Source organism: Takifugu flavidus, chromosome 3 (genome assembly GCF_003711565.1).
Source record: "Takifugu flavidus isolate HTHZ2018 chromosome 3, ASM371156v2, whole genome shotgun sequence".
NCBI classification, from domain to species: Eukaryota; Metazoa; Chordata; class Actinopteri; order Tetraodontiformes; family Tetraodontidae; genus Takifugu; species Takifugu flavidus.
The window spans coordinates 17,028,553-17,051,595 of NC_079522.1; the positions used below are offsets into that span (position 1 = coordinate 17,028,553).

Sequence of the window (23,043 nt, forward strand, 5' to 3'; positions counted from 1 at the left end):
GGACCAAACACCGTGACCTCAGTTTTTCCTGGGTTAAGGAGGAGGAAATTTGAAGACATCCAGGACTTTATGTCTTTAAGACAGGTCTGGAGCTTCACTAACTTCTCTGTCTCCTCTGGTTTCATGGATAAATAAAGCTGAGTGTCATCAGCATAACAATGAAAATTTATCCCATGCTGCCGAATAATGTTCCCTACGGGAAGCATATACAAGGTGAAGAGGATTGGTCCAAGTACAGAACCTTGAGGAACTCTGTGGCTAACCCTACTGTATGAGGAGGGAACACCATGGACATGAGCAAACTGGTATCTATCTGATAAGTATGATCTAAACCATTTTCTATCTGTCCCTTGTGCTGTCCCTTTAATCCCAATCACATGTTCCAGTCTCTGTAACAGGATGCTGTGAACAGGTGATTTTCATCACAATATTAATAGTTTCATGCGTTTAATTGAACATAAAATTCACAATTATATCAGACATGGTGTCCCACTGTTATATTAATGGATGAGATGCATTTTTAAAAAGCATTCCTTCAAGTAAAAAGGACTTCAATATAGTTCTGCAGAAGTAAAAATAATTATTGTGATATTGATATAGTTGTTTTGAGGTATCATCCCTGAAACTAACATTTCTTTTGCTCTTGTAAATAAATACACAAACTCTGGAAAGACATTGCCTCATCACTAGTTTTCAGACTTTATATTACTAAGGTGTCACATTTGGCTTTTATTACAGTATCAGTGAGGTGGAGCAGAACGACTTCCGGGTTCCGAGTGGGTACTGACAGCGCATGCGCAGAAGCGACGTGGAACTAAATTTGTTCCGGGTACCGATAGGTTCTAAACAGAGAAGTTCTGTTAGCTAAACAGACACAACAATGGCGGTTTTTGGACCCGTTTGTAATGTAAACTAAGCTACTGCAAGAAAAAAGGATGAAGTTCAGCAGGACCATTCTGGTGACCGGAGGCTCAGGATTCATGTGAGATTATCACTGTTTGCAATTGACTTTTGAGTCACGCCTGATTGTTTAACAATGGCTTGTTTAAATATCCTTTTTCTTTTTCTTTTGGATGATGTTTTCCACTTTCTTTGGCTCTTACGAGGTTCTTCTTCTCCCCTCTTGTCTTTTCCCAGCGGCTCCCATCTTGTGTGCTCTTTAGTCGACAAACACCCAGACTGGAGAATTCTTAATCTGGATAATGTAAGTTTAATAAACGAAATATTCTTAGTTTGTAGATGTCACTTCCACCGACCTTTCCGTCATTAACTTCTGGTCCTATTGTCATGCTGCAGTTAAGCAGAAACATCCAGGTTTTTCAAGAAAACATCCGGATATAGTTACATTATTATTCCTTTTACCTTGACTGGGTCAGGTAGTCAGGATTTACCATCCTCTTTTTAACAGAAATGGTGATATGGAGGAGAGGACGGAAACTTTCCTAGGCATCCGTATGTTGTACTTATAGTTAAATAGCGTCTGCCATTGTGTGATTCCTTCCAGTTGGACTACTGCTGCAGCTCCAGGAGTCTGGAGAGTGTCGAAGACAGAGAGAACTACACATTCATCAGAGTGAGAATGGAAAAGCTTTACAGAACGTTAATATGGGTGGGGTGACAGCATCTTAAATCTGCCTCCCCCTCCACAGGGAGACGTGTGTAACTCACGACTGGTAAATCATATTTTCAACACAGAACCAGTCGATGCCATCTTTCATCTCGCAGCCAAAACTCATGTCGGTGAGCGGCAGCGAAACCCAGACGACATTTGGCCGTTGTTGGTGCCGCAACATGACCGCCATTTCCTGTCTTTATCTCAGAGTCGTCCTTCCAGTCCCCTTCTAGCTTCCAGCACGTTAATGTGGACGGAACCAAAGTGTTACTGGGAGCTGCCTACCGGGCCCGACATCAGCCGCGGCGCTTCATCTACGTCAGCACAGACGAGGTGTACGGGGCCAGCACAGATCAGGTCAGCGGGCGGGGGTTTATTTGACAGGCTGGGTGGCCTCAGTCACACTGCGACAGGCTGGTTTTACTGTGCAGGTCTTTGATGAGAGCAGTCCAATGAGGCCGTCCAATCCTTATTCTGCTACCAAAGCAGCTGCAGAGTTCCTGGTCACATCCTACTGGGACAAATTTAAGGTACACTTGACAAGACATGAAAAAACATCTTAAATCTGATCTGGGCATCTCCGGTTGGTCTGGACTCAACCTTGCATGTTGTGTCCTTTTGCTTACGTGTTGGCAGTTTCCTGTCATCATTACCAGAAGTAACAACATTTATGGCCCGCGGCAGTACACCGAGAAGGTACGCGCCACATTCGTTCATTTATTTTAATGGATTATCTGTTAGTCGCTGCGGATTTGGGTCTAAAGTCAAAACTCTTCTTGAATTTTGTCAGGTTATTCCACGGTTTCTCTCACTGTTGCAGATGGACAAAAAATGGTTTGTGTGTATATACCGGTATATCTATATTGTTATTGTGATATTAGAATACAGAATCCCCCGTCTCTTTGTGCAGTTTTGAGGATAGAAACAAAAAAAAAAAAGGGTTTTATTTTTCCACAGCACCATCCAGGGAACCCTCCCAATATCTCGGCACTTCCTGTTTGTCGATGATGCCATCAAAGCCTTCCTGCTGCTCTTGGAAAAGGGAACTGTGGGAGAAATCTACAATGTGGGGACCACGTGTGAGATTCCCATCGTACAGCTCGCCAGGGAGCTTGTTAAGATGGTGAGATGATTCAAACACGATGCAAACGTGGGGTTGTGAGTGTTGACAGCGACCTTTTGGCTCAGGTGAAGAACGTGCCAGACTCGGAAGTGACTGATTGGCTGGAGTTTGTGCCTGACAGGTGAGAAAACTAGCGCAGGAATAGAATGAGAGGGGTCCACATTAAGATTATACAAGAGAACTTAACAACCTTGATTAAGTTTGCTGGGTCCAGCTTCATCTGAGACCTGCGGTTCACCCGCTACTCACTGGCAAGAATTTAGGCCATCTGGTGTCGGATGTGCCACCCCCGAGCTCATCATTGAGTCATTATTGAACGCCATAGAACCTGACCCAACTCTGCTGTACAGGCCGCTGGTCGACCTGCGATACCCCATCAGATGTGAGAAGCTGCTGCAGCTTGGCTGGAAAGCTCAGGTCTCCTGGGCTGAAGGTATCAGACGGACAGGTATGCTGATGCTAACAAAACTACTGTCCATAATATCATCTGAATGATGTGCGCTATCGATTTATTTTCTTCTCACATAAAAGTGAAATGGTACCAAGACAACCCCGACTTTTGGTCTGACACCAGCAAAGATCAAGGACCAGGAGGCGAGCGTGAGGAAACGGCCGACCCAGTACGCTCGGTTCACCACCTGATGGAACAGTAGAATCCACAGCAAATCCATTCCTGTCCCGTTGACCCGGATCAACCTTGGCAATGGGCAGTTTGACTGAAAACCTCCAGGACCAACATGCTGAACAAACAAAGCAATGTTTATATGAAACTAGTGCACTTTACCTCACCGGAAGAATGGCTGACGTTATTGATCATTTATGCCTTATTCAGTTTATGTATATTGTTGGGTTCCAGCCCATTTTAGCACAGACAGGTCATCTGTCCATTCTAGCTTTTAAACCATTTCTTAAACATGGTGATACCAAGTGACTCAACTAACATTTTCAAAAACCACATCTAACTTTCCTGATAAAGCGGGAAAAGACAAGACATCTAATTTATCAATTAGAGTAATTTAGTAAAGAGTCTGGCTTTGTTTTAAAGGGCTACTATATCAGGAAAAGACACTTGAAATGCTATTAAGCTCGAATTCACGTTTTTGGGAATGAATACTTAATTATACGCATGTGGAAGAATTTTTAAGACCTGATTTCCTGAACTGTGACAAAAATAAAGATGAACAGACCGGCAACATTGCAAATCCAAACCTTTATTTGTTGTAAAATCAGAACAGATGCACAGTTTTCATTCTTCGTGCAGTGCTCCTCTTCGTGCACAACTGCTAAACTAATACATAAAGCAAATACTAACTAGCAGGCAGGAAATGCTGTGTGTCCATGCTGTGTCGCCCCCCCCCCCCCTCTCTGGCCAATCAGGATGAGGCTTTAGTTAATGCTCAACATGCTAATCACTCCTAAACACAACTGCACAATAAAGAATAAATTGGATTATTTGAAAGTGCAACAAAGCCGCAAATGTTGTTTAGCGATGTTATTTTGGCGTTTTGAACAAAAGCTTTTCCCTAACTTGCTGGAAATGAAAACACCCCTCTGACGCCATTTCTCCCCATTTCTGATTGGCCAGAAATTTACCCAAAAACGAGCATCAACACACCAACACTTGAAAATATGCAAATCACAACAACTAGAACCACAGTTAATTCTGTGTTACAAAGACTGTAAAGGTCACCACTTTCCGACATTCACAACAAGGGTATTAACAGGGAGGAAAAGTGTATCAAATGAAAACAAAACAAAACCAAAAGAGAGAAAAAAAAAATCAGTTGGAGAGAATCTGGACACTTTTTTTGTACTGCATGTTTTTTTATTTTTTTTATTTTACAAAATGGTCTTTGATCACGATTTTTAAATTTTTCTATTAATCCAAACCTTGGCATAGATGATGGAATTGTCTCAAATTTGGTTTGCCAATTTCAGAATTGGTGTTTGTGGTTAATTATTATTGGCAATGGAACCCGTTGCGCCAACAGGTCTGTGGATCTGATACCGAGTCCAATGTGACTTTAAAGGTAACCTGTGTAGGACATTTCTCCGTGTGTCACCGTCACGACAACGCAAATAAAAACGACACCTCCGGCACATCTTGACTAGCTCGTTTTTACTCTTTACTCAAGGGGAGGCTACATTTTTCAAAGGAATGGCACCCAGATTGGCCTGAACTATCCGATATTAAACACTTGGAGCCGAATCCCAGTGGTGGAACAGGGAGGTCGTATTCCTAAAAGCCCGGATCACTGACTGGGGCCTGACAGAAGTGTCAGCATCTATGATGTGCCATTCAGGATGGTCCGACATGGAAACGATGTCATCTGTATTCGCGATCCGGTCGTTACGGTGACACAGCGAAAGAAACAGCTACACGATGCAATTTTTAACATTAAAAAGCTCACACTACCCCAGAAAAATAGAAATTTTCACTCATACCAATGACATTCAACATTCAAGTGCCAGTGTTTCTGTTTACTGTCTTTTGGTCAAGTCACTTTGTAAAATATCAACTTTCGTATGAAGCTTATAAAAATAAATATTTCCTACAAAGGCTTGATAAATTACACAAATCAGCAGTCAAAAGTATATTCAAGAACTGTGTGCAAATGGCTTTGTTTTTACAGTTGCTGTGAACTACAACTCCACCTGGTCCCAAAAAAAGGTTTCCTGTCAGAACAACGTCCACACTCAAACACACACTCACCCGTAGAAAGAAACCTCTTTTTTTGACACCTGGCTGTGCTACACTCTCGTACCTCTCAGAGGTTTTGATCTGAATGTCTTTTTTTTTTCTCTGTTAAACTGAGGGCTTTAAAGTTTTCCTACATCACAGGCCTGCGGGCCGCAGCAAAGGAAGCATAGCACCATGAATTGTTCCTTTAACTGACACGCTCCCGGCGACCTCTGGGCCGCCGCGGCTATGCTTGTTCCTATTTGGAGTAAAGCTCGTCTTCCTGCTCCACCGGGGCTGGGCATCAGCTGTGAATTTAAGGCATCAAAAGGTTTTGAAAATGTTCAAAAGGTAAAGTGCTAGACTTCTAAATGAGGCCTTCTTCCAGAGGAAAAAAAAGGGCACGGGTGACTTTCCCTCCTGTCAAACTTGGCGCTACATTGGTGGTTTCCAGGTGAGCACGGAGCTCACGTGGCCTATATTGGCGCATTGCGGGTTCAGGCACCACCGAGCTGATGGTGGCCACTGTAATGAGTACAAATCAAGTGTTTCGCGTTTACTGGCCTACATTCCCATACATGCAGCCCCGCCGCTGTGCCGCCGAACGTGGAGAAGTTATTCACAAACACAAATGGCACAAAATGTTTCAGGAGCAGGAATTTAACAACAGCCAACCACACAGCCGCTCCTAAACCCACGCAATTCCTCTTTAATCTGCAGTTTTGGGAGAATCCTTTTTTTGCCAAACACACCCCAGCCCTGACTGACTCGATTTAAAGGTGGCGAGCACGCCATTGACAGTGCTCGTGCACATTATTCACACTGAGGGCATCATGTCAAGCTCAGGAGTGGAAGCTCAACTGGTACCCAAATGTTCTACTGTGGATTTTTCCAAGGGCTTTCGAGCAGCCACCATCACTCCGTCTTGTTTCATAGCATGATGATAATAAAAGGAGCTATGATGACACATCTGGAGCACAGAATTAAAGCCAAACAAAGGTAATTTTGCTTCCCAGGTGACGAATGTAACCGCTCTCCTTAGAACTGACAGATGAAATGTGCACGTTGCTTTACGCAACTACACTTGTCACTGTTGAACAAAGAATGTAGCTGTTAGCTGTGCTGCTACATGCAATGACTATTGAGTAACGTAGCTGCAATCACCAAAGTAAGTGAACGCCAAGCATGTCAGCAAGACATGCAAGTTTGTGTTTCAATGACCTACAATGTGGAATTTGGGCATAGTTATAAAACACCAAAATATTGCATATGTTCTACAATCGTCATCCCACTTGAAATGCTGTGACCTCTGCAACAGTTTTAGTGAATGGCAGGAGGCCGGGCTCACTGAAGAGGAAATTCATGGTGGCATCAAGCAGGAAATCTGAGAGCTAAATGCTCAGAACCCCCTCAATGTTGCAAGAAAGTGTCAGTGAAATAAATCATAATGCTGAGCGTGGCTAAAAAACAAAAAAAAACACAACCTCATTTGTATTTCTCAAATGAGCGCACCCACGACAGCTGGTCCACACAGTTTAGGCCTGTAAAGGTCGTCTGAATGGTGATCTGCTGATTGTCATATTCTCCGTTGTCAATCAGCTCTTGATGAGCAGTAGCTTCCTGTGGGCCGTCCAAACTGTAAAATCTAACTAGTTTTAAAAGTGAATTCTTTTAAACCAATGATCACGTTCATGTTTCTCGACTGGATGAGTTAACATGATCATATACTAGCAGGGGGAGTTGAAATGACGGGACTGGATTGGGCTGTGGTTCTGCTCCTCCTCAGTATCGGTTACAAAAACCCAAATCATGTGGCTTCAAGTAAACTGATTAATAACTGCCAAATACCCAAACAACAACAACAACAACAACAACAACATCCTGCTATTAGATAAAAATCCTGCATCCTTGATGCTGTAACAACTGTCCATAATACGATGCCCTACAAGCCTTTGCACAACCCATAGAAAAACAAACAAACAAACAATAAAATAATTCAACTTTTAGGTGATCTTACTCACCACTTTTTTTTTTTTAATTTTCTCTTCTAGCTCTGATATAATTTCTTGACCAAAAAACAACAACATTCACATTTATTTTCAAAGGAATTTCCCACTAAATGCTTCATTTTTGTGTAAACACGTTGATTACAACAATAAGTCTGATAACTGCCACCAACTTACTGTTACACTTAGAATGAACACAATCATTCAAAGGTATGGTGGAGACACCTTTTAGAAGATGTTGAAATAAACCCAAGATTTTCTCCTTCCTTCATTTATCTGAATAGAAATTAAGACTACGGTGAATGATCTTTCCCAACAGGTGGCAGCAGAGGATTTTTTCCTGTGGAGAGATTCTGCTGTTGGCACCCTCCACATGCTCAGTGGAGGTATTTTCCATTCTGGGATGAGAGGTGCATGTCAAACTGCCAATTTTGGTCTGGTTTCACAGCAGGGCCGAGTGAATCTGACCAGGGATCCATGACATCAACAACTATGTGTGTGTGTGCATGTGTGTGACACCGTTAGCTCGTTTCACTCATATGCATCTTCCTCAGCTGGGTTAGGACTTAGGACTAAATGCTCTCTTGGAGGCTAAACTTGAAAATAGGAGTAGACTGTATCTGGGTATAGAAGAAAAACAGCCCAATTAATGTGAAATAGCTGAGAACAAATGCATAAGTGCTGCCAGTACAGACTTCTAACAGGATAGAAATCAAGCCAAACTGACTAGAGCCCATCAGCACATGGAGCTGGCAACCTGGACTGAACTTAAACAACCAAGTCCGTTACACCACGTGTTCTGTTGGAAGCCGTTTTAGAAATACTCCAAAAGAATGATGCGCATGTCAAAATTCAATGAACTTCAAATACACCGTGTTACAAGTGGGCTTGAAAAAGAAAAGTCTGCTGCCTTAAGAAGGAATACATTTGAGAACTTATGGAAATGTGGACTTGGTCACAACAGTGTAGAGGTAGAGAAAACAACACCGATACTCGTTGAGTCAACAAGCATCAGAAAAGCTGGGGGAGGGATGAGAAGGGGGAGTTGTTTGTAAAATGCTGAGTATAAAAGATGGTCACAAAATCCCATGGACCTTCCTCAACATGTCTGCTCTACAAGCAGCGGTTTAAGTGACTCTACATCCCCGACAACCTCCGCTATGAAACAAATGCTCTACGTTTATCCCTGACCTCAAAGGATCAAATAGACCCGACAAAGAAACCGGAGTGACTTGTTTTAGAGAAGAAACTTTATGTGACTCTCCAGGATAGAGTGAGCGAAAAAAATTTGGATCTCTTTGTAGTTTTTTTTCTTTTATTTTGTCATTTGTCCCCTTGAAAGAAGTGGTGGAAGAGTTTCCCAATAACATAGTGGCACTAAGAGTCAGCTGGACAGCCACAGACCTTAGTAAAACAAATTCTCTTCTAATGTGGTCACTAGTGCAACAAGCAACATCGAACTACATTCTTTGGTCAGAACAGTCTGCGGGTTTGTGTTGTCCTGACCAACCGACGGTGACCTTTTACTACACCTCTAACAAACCATACAGGTAGAAATGTACCGACGCAATGCTGCTGTCACAAGCAAGTTCAATAAGGAGGCGAATCATAGAAAGGTTAAAGTTCAGTTCTCCCCAAGAAAACTACTATTAAAATCCGCTGTACAAAATACAGAAAGCAAATCTGCAATCTAACATAGTCTGATGGGATTTGTCCGCACATCATTGACTCTGTGGCTGACGACACGTGACCCAACACTTAGTGACAAGATGGCTTTGAGAAACCCAAAGTCTAGCTCAAAGATGAGCTGTGGATGTGACGTGTAGGTCAACAAGAGGCAGAACTTGATTTCCAAAAGGCATAAAACCACAGCTCTCAACCCTTTTTCAGTCCCATTTCAAATGACGGGAAAGAAAACTCCGTGGTTCAGCGGCATATGCTTTTTAGGATCAGCTCATAAGAGGCCTCCTGGTGAATTTAAACTCCAATAGACAGATAAGGAAAAGCTTTGAATTTCCTCATCAGTTTTTGTTAGTTTTGATTTTGCCAAGGTTTGATTTAGGTCAATTCTTGTTTGTCTCCTTTAAACAGAAAAACAAACACATTTAAACCTGAACATGACAGTAAATATACATCTTTTTTCTTGAAGTGACAGCTGGACAATTTTGAAGCCAGTTGTGATTCGTGTGAAGAAAAAATTAGAGGAAAATACAGAGAATTCCAATTTTTTTGTTTTAAAGGCACAGTACAGAAACAAATGATCCTCCATAATGTTGTGATTCAAACAAGAAAATGTTGTTTGTAGTTGCTATAGAAACAGGATCACTGCAAATGGGGATGTGCTGGTGTCCCAGTGACAATTCTCAACACTGTTTCTGTGGCTGCGATCTGCCATGTCATCGAGTGAAGAAGCTTCAGCTAGTTCCTGTCTTTTGATTTATATGCAGACACATTGTTTTGCTCAGGTTTGACATCTCTGCGCAGTATTTTATAAAAGTTTTTGGCCGGTGGTTTACAACATGGCCATGCTTTACAAAGATGACATGTGGTGAAGGTATATAGGAAAGCCTGCAGACAACAACGACATGAAGCTAAAACACAAATCTAAAGTGACAAAGTATGAATTTCTCCACTGGTATTCGCTGTGAATTTGAAGTGCCCATCGAATCCTCGTGGATTAAAGGGACTTTTAGTTTCATTGGTTATTTTTCTCCAAGCAAATTTAGTTCAAAACATAATTACTCAAAAATCAAATTCTGCTAGCTAAATGCTAACAATCCAAGTCCAGAGCTTATTTAGAGAAATAACCAACTGAAAAATCCCTTTAGAACCAACCCTCTTTCAGAAGTTTGTAATTTAGAAAGATAGGGATGTACAGATGAGAGTGAAAATGGAAAGGACCAAACATCTTAGAAGGAAATACAAGTTGTGAGTGAAAAGGAATGAAGGAGCGCTATATAACTGAGTATAAATACTTGAATAACATGCACAAGGACCTTGGGGAAAGGGAGGGAAGGAGAATGAATGACATTAAGGAAAAGGGATGAGTGAGATGTGTGGAGGAACCCTAATTGCCCCACCAGTCAACTTGAGAGTGTGAGTAGTTGCCTCCATAGCCATCACTGGTGTAGAAGTTACCAAAACCACCTGAAAGAAACAGAAAACAAAGAAAGGAAAATGTCCCCATTAAAGATTATATTGTCCAAAAATCTAGCCTTGCATTCTTACTGAACCCAGTGTTAACTTATATTAGCAATACTAAAATAGCATTACATCATGTGAGTCAATTAGCATTATTAAATATACGGTAAACTGCTAGCCAGCTTATTTTCTTGCAGCGTGGTTGGTGAATAAATCAGCAGGTCACTTTTGTAGAGGAGTTTAAACAGCTGACTTATAGTAATAGTAAATGGAAGAAGGTCACATGGTCTGATGAGTCCAGATTTACCCTGTTCCAGAGTGATGGGGGCATCAGGGCAAGAACAAAGGCATGCCCCCACCTGCCTGTGGGGGCAGTGCTCTGATCTGGGGTGGCTGCAGTTGCTCTGGTCCAGGTCCAGTATATATTAAAGGTCCATGATCAGGTTATTCCATCATCGGCTCTTTCTTTCCCTGGTGTCACGGATATTTTCCAAGATGACAATACCAGGATGCATCGGGTTCTGATTGTAAAACGGTGGTTTAGGGAGCCTAAAACATCCTTTTCACATGTGGATTGGCCACCACAAAGTGTAACCCCTTATGGAAATCTCTGAGATGTGATTGAGAAGGCTTTGTGTCCGACCCTTTCATCATCAATACAAGATCTTAGTGAAAAATTATAGCAACACTAGATGGAAATAAATCTTGTGACATTGCAGGAGCTTATTGGTGGTGGCTTTCTTTTGGCCAGGCAGAAAGTGTGTATATAGATATATACTATATACTGTAATTTCCGGACTATAAACCGCTGCTTTTTTCCTACACTTTAAACACTGCGGCTTATTCTACGGTGCGGCTTATTTATGTATTTTTTCTATCGGCCGCTAGGGGCGCTCGAGCAGAAAAGGTAAGAGAGACGGGTGGAATATATGTGTCGAGGAAGATGCAAGTTTAGTGCAACTTCGCGCTTTGTGTATGAATAAAATTAGCATAAACAGACCCTCATCATGGAAAATGCAAGAAGAAATTTTACCGGTATGTTTTTTTAACCAGTCCTGTTAGTGTTACTGCCGTATTGCTGCTGTGTTACTGCCGCGTCACAGGCACTGTTTAAAAAGAAAAGCAAAGGTTGTGTAGCGTGTTGGGGAGGGTCAGTGTGGGAATTTCCCAGCATGCTTTGTGGCAGTGTGTCTGTGGGTTCAGGTTGGTGTTAACCCTGTTTTTGTTCGTTGTAAATGTTATCTTTTGCAACTTTCAGTGTAAAGTGGAGCTTTAAGCTGGCAGAAGTCTGCGTCTGAGTTCTTCCGCGACCTATGTTTCAATGCGGCTTATAGACAGGTGCAGCTTGTATAAGTAAAAAATTGATTTTCTTTCTAAAATTAGATTATGCAGCTTTTAATCAGGTGCGCTCTATAGTCCAGAAATTACAGTATATAAAATGAAAAAAAAACCCACACAGTGCTGAGTTTTGAACACAAGTAGTTATGCTAAAAACTCTTGAAATATAATTCTGAGGTTCTCACCTCCTCCAAAGCCACGCGCCCCTCCATGTCCTCCCTGGTTGCGACCACGTCCTGCAAAGCCTCCCGCGTTGCCTCCTGCAGCAGTCTGGCGATAATCACGAGCTCCAAAGCCACCAGCAAACCTAGTAGTAAAAACCCCAAAGTTTAAAGAAAACAAAATCTAACAAGTTCATTCCGACTACTCGGGTGGAGAAAGTGTGTGTTTAACCTCTTAGAGCGCCCCCTGGTGCTGCTCTTATGCTGGTGTTCATAGGCCAGGCTCTCGAGCCAAGACGGAATTTCTTGTTTGGCCTCACCAAGGATGTCCAGTAGGTCCTTAGTGATGTTCCCATTTTTATCATTAAAGAAAGATGTTGCCAGTCCTATAATGTAAATAAATCCCAGTAGCACTGATTCTCATTCTTCTGCAATTCTCATTCTTTTGCGACTAATGATATTATTTCAAGTCTTACCCAGATTCCCGACACGTCCTGTACGTCCAATACGGTGGACATACTCCTCTATGTCACTGGGCAGGTCAAAGTTGATAACATGCTTCACGTTGGAGATGTCCAGACCTCGAGCAGCTACCTGAGCATATAAATAAAACAAAAAGGATAACAAAAACTTAAAAGTTGCACTTGCATACAAGGAGGTGTCATAATCATTTAAAAAGGCAGTGATTTTGTGCTCAGATTTTACATGTTACCAGAGCGTATATACTGACCGCTGTGGCCACCAGAATGGGACATTTTCCTGATCTAAATTGACTGAGGGCCTCCTCACGATCTCTCTGGGAGCGGTCACCATGGATACTGGTGCAAGCATACCCCTCTCGATACAGGAAGTCCTCCAAGGCATCAGCACCTTTCTTTGTCTCCACAAAAACCAGAGTCAACGAGTCCTTTCCTGCAGGACAGAAAACGTGCATCTGATGTTCAATAGTACTTTATGTTGACTTTTATATATTTAACAGGATTATGCAAAAACAAATAGAAGTTTTCTTTTTCCCCACCAGTGGCTCTTGAATCAATTTAGTGGCAATTGATTTAGAGGTGATCCAGACCAAGATCTGACTCCAATGTGAAGAACTTTTTTGGCTTAAAAAATATCCAACAGAAATCATCCCACTGTGACTGCCAGGTTTTACTAAATATATTTGTATTTCATGTAGTTTTGCTTTACATATTTTTGAAAATACTGCTCACTATTGCCACTGCAAATAAAGTATTTTATTTAGAATATAAAGAGATGGATCAGTCTAGAGCGCAGTTAAGAAGTTAGGTGCAAAACGAATATTGTTATCTCAGAAGAATTAAAACAAGATTTGGCAGTAAATGTAATATTGTAATATTATAAACCATGGAGCACAGCAGAGTTGAATTTATATTGGTTCAATCATTCAAGATCCACATCACCATCAAAATCTGACTGATTGCTCCATTTTTGTTCCTTTTGGACCTTCATCCAATTGCAACTGTTTAACTCTGCGTCAGGTAATGAGATATCAAGAGGTTACATGTCTTCTGCAGTATAACTGTCAGTCATTCGTATTTGGTCATAAAAAAACCCCAAAAACTCTAACATAAGACTTGGTTGTACACAAAATACACATGGTAGAGAATTCACTACTGTGTTCTAACTGGTTCCAATTTAAACAAAACATTTTGCATTATCCTGACAGGAATAGTGAGTATTTATATAAATAAATCATAAACAAGTTTATTAAGAGGTTGTTTGTGTCCCTGTTCTGATGCCTATTAACATGCACCTGACTTGGTTTGAATTGCTCCAATCACATTACCAGATATTAGACATTACTCTATGAGCAGAATAATGCAGCAGGCAGTGTAGAGTGGATTGAAAATATTCACAAGAAAAATAACTAGCAGCTCTGAGTTGTTTAGCAGGCACTGGCACCACTGATGGAAAGAGTTTGGTCACACTTGTTCCTCAATGATTACCCACTTTACCACATAACCAGACTCTCTCTATCAAGGCTTTGGGTCTGACATGAGGACAGCAGCAACATACCAAACAGAATGATGCCATAAAAAAATAAAATAAAATACTTTAAGCAGCCATGTATGATGTTCAGAAAGCTTAGCAAACAAATGATCCACCAAACTAAAAGGAACAGAAAATTATCCTGAATGAAAACACAATGTATGTGAAGACATAGACTATTTTAAGCATTCGGGGTCTTACCAGGTTTCTCTATGTTGTCTCCAGTATTGTCCTGAACCTCACTGGGGATGACTTGGGATAAAACCACACCAAACCACCAATATGTAAACTCAGTCACCAGCAGAAATGTATACCACAGAATGTGTTGGCAGGGATGGGAAAATGACAACATGATGAATGCATAATGATTGAGTTTGTACAAGGATGTATTAGGGGGAGCTAAACTATCTAAAAAAGTGGGGGGAAAAAGACTGTGGTAATCCTGCTATTTGACATAACTGCCTTTTGTAACTATAAATAGAATTCTGAATTCAATGCCAGCAGTAACCACCTTTATTTTTCCCTTTCTACCCCATCCTGATGAATGACAGTGAAGCTCTGTGCAGGTACGTATATGATAGTCTGTGTATTTAGTTCCATAATTTTGTATGAATGACTCTTTGTCAAACAACCATTTTCCGTGATCAGGCCCTGCAGGTGTAAAACATCTGAGTGGTGGATATAATTTCGAGTGTTGATAAAGGCGAAGAACATGCAAAACGGGTATAAACAATCTCAAATTTTTCATAAAATGGCAGTATAGATTAATATAGGTTGTGGCTTGCGTCATGTAGATGCAATGTTAGTACACATCTCACCTGTAGCACTGAGCAGGTCCAGCAGAAAAGACCTCTTGTCACTCTCCTCCACCCACACCACCTTCTGAGTAATATTCTCAGAAGTGGAGCCAACTCGGCCCACTGCCAGGAAGATATAGTCCTCCAGGAAGTCCCTGGCCAGGATCTACAAATATTTATACATTTTATGATGTGTGTAGTATAATCTAGTTTAAAGCCTTAAAAACATAGTGCCTTCATTTCTATAGAAATAGCATAAATAATCCAGTATCCAAGATATTTGGACATTGCATAAAGATGATAAAAATTACTTAATGAAAACCACATATAAATGGATGCCACTGTATTGCTCATATGGAGGACAAGTAGTTAATGCAGCAAGGAACTATGATCAAATGGCAGAGGTTTTAGTTTTAGGGAGATCTAATTTTATGAAATAAGCACCTGAATCTCTTTAGGAAAGGTAGCACTGAACATCATGGTGTGTCGAATGCCTTTATGTGGCATGGTGTCCTGTTCCACAATACGTCTTATCTGGGGTTCAAAGCCCATATCCAGCATGCGATCAGCTTCATCTAAGACCAGGTAGCTGTGGTGACAGACGCCATTAAATAACATTTAAATCTTACTGTTATCAAATCAAACGCCTGTTCTTGCCATGTCTTACTTGCAGTAGTCCAGCCCGATCTTTCCCCTCTCCATCATGTCTACCAGTCTTCCTGGAGTTGCCACCAGCAGGTGGCAGCCTCTCTCCAGATCTCTGATCTGCTGACCAATGTCTGCTCCACCATAGACAACACAAGGTCGCACTTTGGATCTGTAGGAAAACTAGACAACAGACACGAAGGTTAAACAAGACTGCACTTAGGGACAATATTTTAGCTTTACTGTGTAAACCTACCTTCCTGGCTTCATCGTATATTTGCAGAGCCAGTTCTCTGGTTGGAGCCAGGATCAGAGAAATCGGGAACTGCTTGCGACGGCCGTACTTTCCATTTTCCTAAAATAAAGATACAATGATTGAATTTTGAGTTTCTAGAATGTTGCTAAGACGCTAAATGCACAATTGCCCCTTAAAAATGTCTTTGGTTCTTTTACTTTTTTATAGTTATGAATGACATATAATCACACTTTTGGGAAGTATTTTAAAATCTGTAGCTGCCCCTCCCTGGGCTACCACCTTATCGTGGTGGAGGGGTTTGCGTGTCCCAGTGATCCCAGGAGCTCCGTTGTCTGGGGCTATATGCCCCTGGTAGGGCCACCCATGGCAAACAGATCCTAGGTGAGGGACCAGACGAAGCGTAGCCCAGACCTCCTGATGATGAATAACAACATTGGTACCAAGTTTCCCTTGCCCGGATGCGGGTCACCGGGGCCCCCTCCTGGAGCCAGGCCTGGGGGTGGGGCATGTTGGCGAGCGCCTGGTGGCCGGACCTCTGCCCATGGAGTCTGGCCGGGCACAGCCCGAAGAGGCAACATGGGACCCCCTTCCCGTGGGCTCACCACCTGCAGGAGGGGCCAAGGGGGTCGGGTGCATTGTGTTTTGGGTAGCAGCCGGAGGCAGGGACCTTGGCGGTCTGATCCACGGCTGCATAAACTGGCTCTAGGGACATGGAATGTCACCTCTCTGGTGGGAAAGGAGCCTGAGCTGGTGCGCGAGGTTGAGAAGTTCCGACTAGATATAGTTGGCCTCACCTCGACGCACGGCAAGGGCTCTGGAACCAGTCGAGAGGGGTTGGACTCTCTACCACTCTGGAGTTGCCGATGGTGAGAGGCAACGGGCAGGGGTGGCAATTCTGGTTGCTCCCCATCTCAGTGCCTGTGTATTGGAGTTTACCCCGGTGGATGAGAGGGTAGCCTCCCTTCGCCTTCGGGTGGGGGGACGGATCCTGACTGTTGTTTGTGCCTATGGTCCAAACAGCAGTTCAGCGTATCCACCCTTTTTGGAGTCCTTAGAGGGAGTGCTGGAGAGTGCCCCTTCTGGGGGCTCCCTCGTCCTCCTGGGTGACTTCAATGCTCACGTTGGCAATGACAGTGTGACCTGGAGAGGTGTGATTGGGAAGAACAGCCCCCCTGATCTGAAGATCACGGGTACAAGCGGCTGAAATGAGCTTCCTCCGTAGGGTGGCTGGGCTCTCCCTTAGAGATAGGGTGAGAAGCTCTGCCATCCGGGAGGAGCTCGGAGTAGAGTCGCTGCTCCTCCGCGTTGAGAGGAGCCAGATGGGGTGGCTTGGGCATCTAGTCAGGATGCCCCCTGGACGCCTCCCTGATGAGGTGTTCAGGGCATGTCCCTCCGGTAAGAGACCCCCGGGGAGACCCAGGACACGTTGGAGAGACTATGTCTCTCGACTGGCCTGGGAACGCCTGGGGATCCCTCCGGATGAGCTGGAGGAGAGGGAAGTCTGGGCTTCTCTCCTTAGGCTGCTGCCCCCGCGACCCGACCCCGGATAAGCGGTAGTGGATGGATGGATAGCTGCCCTAGTAAAATTGTACACAATTTATGTACATTTTAGGAATAAGAAAATAAAAATGATATTATTCTATTTTTGGATTTTTATCCCATTTAAGCTCTATAGTTTAAAAAAAAAAATCCCGAGATAGAATAAGATTAGCCTTAATCTTTATTTGCTAACTAGATCTTAAATGATTTTTTCTAAAAATATATAGATTGCTTTGTTTACCTCAATGAGACACAAGTAGTACATTTATTAGTTCAGTAAACATAAAGAGCATGAATTCATTCATCATTTCCATAGATTATTGTTATTTGTCATTTTTCCCCATTCTTGTAAAATGACACAACTTTAAACACAGTTCAATAATCTGGCCCTGTTTAAAACAGCCATTTCTAACCTGTCCTGAGGCCTTGGCTGCATTAAGAGCTTCTCCTGGTCCTTCGGTGTAGATTTGGCTGAGAATTGGCAACAGGAATGCTGCAGTCTTCCCAGAGCCTGAAGATACATAGTCAGCCTGACCCACATGCGAAATTTAACATATTTCCTTACAGTATATAACATTGCTGTGTGACCAATACCTGTCTGTGCACAGGCCATGAGGTCTCGCTTTGACTTGATAATGGGGATGGCATACTTCTGGACAGGAGTCGGTCTTGTGTACCGACTTAAAGCAATGTTTCCCATGATAATCTCACCCAGATCAAGATCTTGGAACTATAGCACACAAAGAAGCACATTAATAGAAGCAGAAGAATGTAATAATGCGGTTTACTTAACAAGAGCAACTTACACTTTCAATGTGGTGAGGGCAGTTGTGTCCTGTGGCCTCAACGGGAATGTCATCATATCTCTCAAAATTAATCCCAGTATTACTGCCAGAAAACAACTCACTACACAGGAGCAGACAATCAGATATATTAAATAGGAATAATGTTCACCATTACTAAAATCATGACTTGAATCTGAAAAATTAAATAAATCTGAGACTGAATAAATCAAAATATTCAAAAAAAGCAGTTTATCAGGTGTTTCCGTGTTCCTCGTTTGGTGTGACCCATCTAATAACTCACTGTTCAAGGCGTTCATTACGAGGTGTTGGTTTGGACCAGTCACCATCATCTCTGGACTCCTCAACCCAGCGGCTGTTTCCTCCGCCGCCGCCAAATCCTCCGTGCTCAAACCTGCGGACACGCCCCCATGTTAAATGATGGGTTCAATGTTCAATGATCAGTGTGCCAATATTAGGAGAAACTTGGTTGTTATCAATAATGGCTGCCATCTCACCTCCCTCTGTTTGCGTTGCCTCTATCATTAAAGAATGCCGACTTTCCCCTGTTGCTCCCAAAGTTATTATAGGCATCCTTAGCAGTGTTCCAGCCTACGGCATCTGACAGGATGACAAAAAGGATAAATTGGCAGACAGCCTAGACCCCTGTCGCTGCTGGACCTGCCAGTTAGGACTTCTCTTGAAAACCAGAGCCTGGCCCATAAAAATGTGAATACTAACATATTTTTTTCAAACATGCCTTTGTATACAACAATTTTGAGATTTAATTAAGCAATGTAAATGTAAATCAAATGCTTACATGAACACAAGTGCAGACTAAACTATCCTGGTCTAAAGAGTCTGGTCTAGCTCCGAAACAGTGGTCTCCGTGAATGCAAATGTAAAAATGATGGCAGTTCCTAAATATTTAATGCAGCATCCTTGTAGAGTGGACAACAGCAGAACAACTAGAGCAGACCATGGAAAGGTGAATGATCTTACTGATGGCTGGTGTAAAACTGGAAGATATAAGAATTTAAGGCTGATGAAAAATGGAATAGTTTTGATTATAGAATCTTTGCTGTCTGTGTAGCTGGGTGTGAGAGCTTTAGACTTAAGCTTTAACCTTAAGTCAACATTTTCAGAAATCCCTGAGCCATTTCATTGTCTATGAGCAACCAAGAGTTAAGGATTCACATTTGTGAACACACTTTTGATGTGTAAACCTCTTGATACATCTGCCAATGTACCGTATGTTGTCCTGGGATGGATTCTAACTGGTGGGTTCTTTAAATGTTTATTAGTTCTTAACTTATAAATTAGGTTCTCAGCATGTCACTTAAAGATATACTAACTAATTGAAGCTGTACTTTATGCTCAGTTTGGCATTTTAATGAGTTTAACAATGAGTTTATTTTAATTTCATTATCATACTGTTATGGTATGTATTTGTCTGGACCACTGATATAATCATTAAATATTAAAGGATCTGAATCTGAATCTGAATCTAAGCTGTAAAACAGTGTGGAAAATATGCCAGGAACCCAACACCAACCTTTCGCTTCATAGCCAGCAAAGGCCATTGGCTGTGCTGGGTTGATGGGGTTAAAGGCCCCACCCCTGTTACCGCGGTAACCTCCTCCAACTCCTCCTCGTCCCCGCTCCATACGAGGTGGCCCACGGTTAAAGGAGTTACCACCGGGCATGCGGTTATCATGGTAGCCATTTACAAAATTGTTGCGTCCTCCATCCCAACCATCTGCACACAAAAAGGTCTCAGTTTAACCGTCCAAAATTTTTTATTTGAATTTGAAAAAATAAAATAAAAAATTGGGCAAAAGAAGGGTTAATCGAATGACTGAGAGCAAAGATTTTTCTCTTTTAGTAGCTAGTGTCAAGTACAGCTAAAATTAATAACAATGAATTGGTTTGTTTGGTAACAAAAAAAAAAATACATTAAATCATTAAGTCAGACAGGGACTTACAGTTTGCTGCAGGTGCAATGGCGTAACCCGCCTGTCGGCCAGCAACAAAGGCATTTCCTGCTGAACACGAAGATAGTGTTTGAAATTCTAGAATTGAAAACACAGAAATTAAAACAAGTCATACATGCATCAATCAAATGACCCATATCTGTTTGACAGTCAGAACATTTTTTTCTAATTGGTACACCAAATTTGAAAACTTTGAGTTACATGATTCTAAGATAACTGGTTTGAGTTGGTGAGAGTGACTACTTGTTGGTGAACAAGGCCTTTATTTAATTTGCTACAACACACCATTTTTGGAAGCATCCTTGTTTCTTAAATGTGGAGGAATGTATCTTCCTGCAAAACAACAGAGTCAGTAAACAATGTACAAAACATTTTACGATCTGATCTGACCTGACATATGATCAAATAAACAGACGACACAAAAACACTACAAAACTAGAAAAAAAAAAGCACTCAGAGAGAGCAGATCTTTGCCATGCAGGTCATTTCCCCTTTACTGTGACTTCTATCTGTAGTCTTGATAGAGGCAATGGTAAAACAAGGGTTGCTATATGATCAAAGCCGACTGGCGTGGACTTCTCGAAGTTCAAAGTCAGGCTGAGGGAAAATGTTGGTAAGGGACTCTGGATCATTACCAGAACTATCTGCACCGCGGCCCATTATCGTTTCCTGAAAAAGGGATTAAATCCCATTCATAATTTATTTTGCTAGCGGGCAAAGAAATGCCAGCTGCTACATAACCTCCATAGCAAAGATAAGCATACAAAGAGAAAAAAAATAGGTAAATTAGGGGATAACTAGTTCTTATTTGTCATGGGTATGTCCAGTGACACTCGCTACCAAGGTTTACTATTTGTGGGGGTGCAGATAATTGTTTAGGGATGTTTGTATGTTGCCAAATGCGAGAACAAGAAGCATTTGGCTGCTTACTGTTGCCTCCACCTTGTCCATCTGCTGCAGTCAAGTCCAGTACAGCCAACTGGAAATGGAGACAGAAAAAGTTACAGATCTTTGGAAAAATAAACCTGCACCATTTCAGTCTGATACTAATTTACTGTAATAGTGATTATATGCTCTTAGACATAGTACATTTGGCTGATTGGTGTGCAATAAATACCACCGGGGATTTTTTTTTTTTTTTTTTAATTTTGCATTACTTTCAGACCATTACCACTACTTTAATAATTTATTACTGCAAATTAAAGAATCTATAATTTAAAATAGACACTACGATGGCACTGTTTTGCTGAGGTCCTAGCATGTGTTCATTCTTCATGAATGTGACCCTCATCACCCTGCCATCACCATTCTGATGATGTCATCAAGTTTACGCAGCTGGTTCCAGACGCCTCACACCAGAGGACGACCAACTACTCACACAAATGATTTCATGCCCTCGCATCAAGATTACATGGGAATAAAAAGCTAATCGTAACCTTCGTGTGCACGACAGTTTCATCCATTGTGTTTGGCTAATGAGTGGAAATAATTCGTCTCGTATTTTCCGATCAGAAAAACAACGTATTAATCCCTAGCATCAAATCTGCGTTGTGCATCCGCCCTGATTCACTGCACAAATCACAATAATTAATAACATTTAATAATCTTCTGCTGCTGTCCAACTGGCTCACAAGTCAGACACAGCTAGTCTACGTCGCTGGTGACGCAGGAGAATATTTTTCCCGAGCTAGACACAGCCGGGACAAACGTAAAAACTGTGCAATACTGCACCCAATAGGAGAGCAATCTGCTAAAGTATCCAGTTTTACCCTTCTTAGCGCAATTATTTCTATTAACGCATACCTCCATTTTACTACTGTACCAAGCTACCAGACAAGCGTAGGAAGATAATAGTTAAAGGGTGCGTTTAATATTCTCACAGGGGTAGGTCAATTACGTCACTCATGCGCTACAAGGTAAAATCTGTTGTCAAATTTCCTCAATGTTTTTGACGAATTCTTTAATATAGCTCACATAAACAAACAACATTTACCAAAATATAGAAAAAGTGCAGTTATGGCTAGAAGTCAGAGACTACGCCACCTTTCTGGGTCCTAAGAGTGAAACAATGAAGCGCACCCTACACTAGCTCGAGCGCTAGCTCGCTAGCAGTGCCATCGGGTTAGCCGGCAAGCTAACTGCTTATCCCTGCCGCTATAATGCGCTCCAATGCAGGGCTCGTTGCATGTTTACCTGCTGTTCCAGACCGTGGACACCTTCGACGGCCACATGACTCATAACTATAGAATATGGAGGGAAAATGTTGTCGCTGGAAAAGGAGCTCTTTGTCTGTCGGTTTTTGTTCTTATTTCTCCTTGCCTCCGTTTTGCCTGCGTTGTCGACAAATGGCAGCTAGCTCCTTAGCTCAATATCTAAACGCCGCTTACAACTATGACACACTTAAACTCCCAAGGGCGATAAACCAACAGGATTTCAGCTAAAATTGTAGTACTTAGGGGTAAACTCAGCTGATGTCGGCTTTCTCTCTAGCTATAGCTGAGGTAAAGGCGTCTTGTATCAGCAGCATAAGAAAATATCCGGCTTCGCCAAAATAAGATAAAAATACTTTTAACATCGTTAATTTGTTAATCTGCTAAATAAATATACGCATACATTAAAGTCAGATTATGTAAACGTATAGGACTTTATTAATTACATACATAAAGCTAAAATGATATTAATTTGTCTATACTGTATTACATTTGTCGTTGATAAAGTTTGTAAAGAACACATTTCCGGTTGGCTGCTATTAACGCAATCTGCCTTTACGGACGAGTCTAACCGTGATATCGCGAGACTTCAGAAAGAACTTGTCCCTATTTTGCCATCTCTAAATAAAAGCGACCTAAAACGTACTAAATTCACGACATTACATCTTTATAGCGTCTAGTGTCTGTGTATTTCAAAATACAGATGTCGTGATTTGGTAACAGGTTAAAAAAAAGGTGAAATGGAAAGA

General features: G+C 41.8%; 2 protein-coding genes across 18 annotated transcripts; one reads left to right on the plus strand and one right to left on the minus strand.

The window, feature by feature from the left end:
- The first annotated feature begins 775 nt into the window (after positions 1–775).
- Positions 776–3,928, plus strand: LOC130522064 (dTDP-D-glucose 4,6-dehydratase-like). The gene is made up of 12 exons (XM_057026026.1): positions 776–982; positions 1,138–1,204; positions 1,505–1,573; positions 1,650–1,740; positions 1,821–1,969; positions 2,044–2,142; positions 2,249–2,308; positions 2,403–2,446; positions 2,570–2,735; positions 2,801–2,856; positions 3,086–3,183; positions 3,267–3,928. The coding sequence occupies exons 1-12, from the start codon at positions 936–938 to the stop codon at positions 3,386–3,388; spliced, it is 1,068 nt and encodes a 355-aa protein (XP_056882006.1). The 5' UTR covers positions 776–935; the 3' UTR covers positions 3,389–3,928.
- On the minus strand, positions 3,927–22,613 carry LOC130522062 (ATP-dependent RNA helicase DDX3X-like). Of its 17 annotated transcripts, none has more exons than XM_057026014.1 (20): positions 22,278–22,613; positions 21,027–21,063; positions 20,370–20,417; positions 20,076–20,132; positions 19,646–19,849; positions 18,609–18,711; positions 18,395–18,505; positions 18,115–18,214; positions 17,903–18,038; positions 17,722–17,819; positions 15,770–15,868; positions 15,536–15,696; positions 15,313–15,457; positions 14,890–15,034; positions 14,273–14,323; positions 12,792–12,973; positions 12,538–12,655; positions 12,294–12,447; positions 12,086–12,207; positions 3,927–10,568 (listed from the first exon to the last, which is right to left on the minus strand). In XM_057026014.1, exons 1-20 carry the CDS (start codon positions 22,320–22,322, stop codon positions 10,489–10,491), a joined length of 2,196 nt encoding a protein of 731 aa, XP_056881994.1. In that variant the 5' UTR covers positions 22,323–22,613; the 3' UTR covers positions 3,927–10,488. The 17 variants fall into 17 exon arrangements, with proteins under 17 accessions (XP_056881994.1, XP_056881993.1, XP_056881988.1 ...); XM_057026013.1 differs by having other exon boundaries at positions 20,076–20,135; XM_057026008.1 differs by having other exon boundaries at positions 20,076–20,162.
- Between the last annotated feature and the right edge of the window lie 430 nt (positions 22,614–23,043).

Excerpts from the sequence above, each read along its gene's own strand:
- LOC130522064 (XM_057026026.1), top strand. The coding sequence starts at position 936 with ATGAAGTTCAGCAGGACCATTCTGGTGACCGGAGGCTCAGGATTCAT. Across the intron at positions 2,309-2,402 it reads CGCGGCAGTACACCGAGAAG|GTTATTCCACGGTTTCTCTC; the intron begins GTACGCGCCACA and ends GAATTTTGTCAG. Across the intron at positions 3,184-3,266 it reads TGAAGGTATCAGACGGACAG|TGAAATGGTACCAAGACAAC; the intron begins GTATGCTGATGC and ends CTCACATAAAAG.
- LOC130522062 (XM_057026007.1), bottom strand. The coding sequence starts at position 22,322 with ATGAGTCATGTGGCCGTCGAAGGTGTCCACGGTCTGGAACAGCAG. Across the intron at positions 15,869-17,721 it reads CAGCCAAGGCCTCAGGACAG|GAAAATGGAAAGTACGGCCG; the intron begins GTTAGAAATGGC and ends TCTTTATTTTAG. Across the intron at positions 12,448-12,537 it reads AGGACGTGTCGGGAATCTGG|GACTGGCAACATCTTTCTTT; the intron begins GTAAGACTTGAA and ends TTTACATTATAG.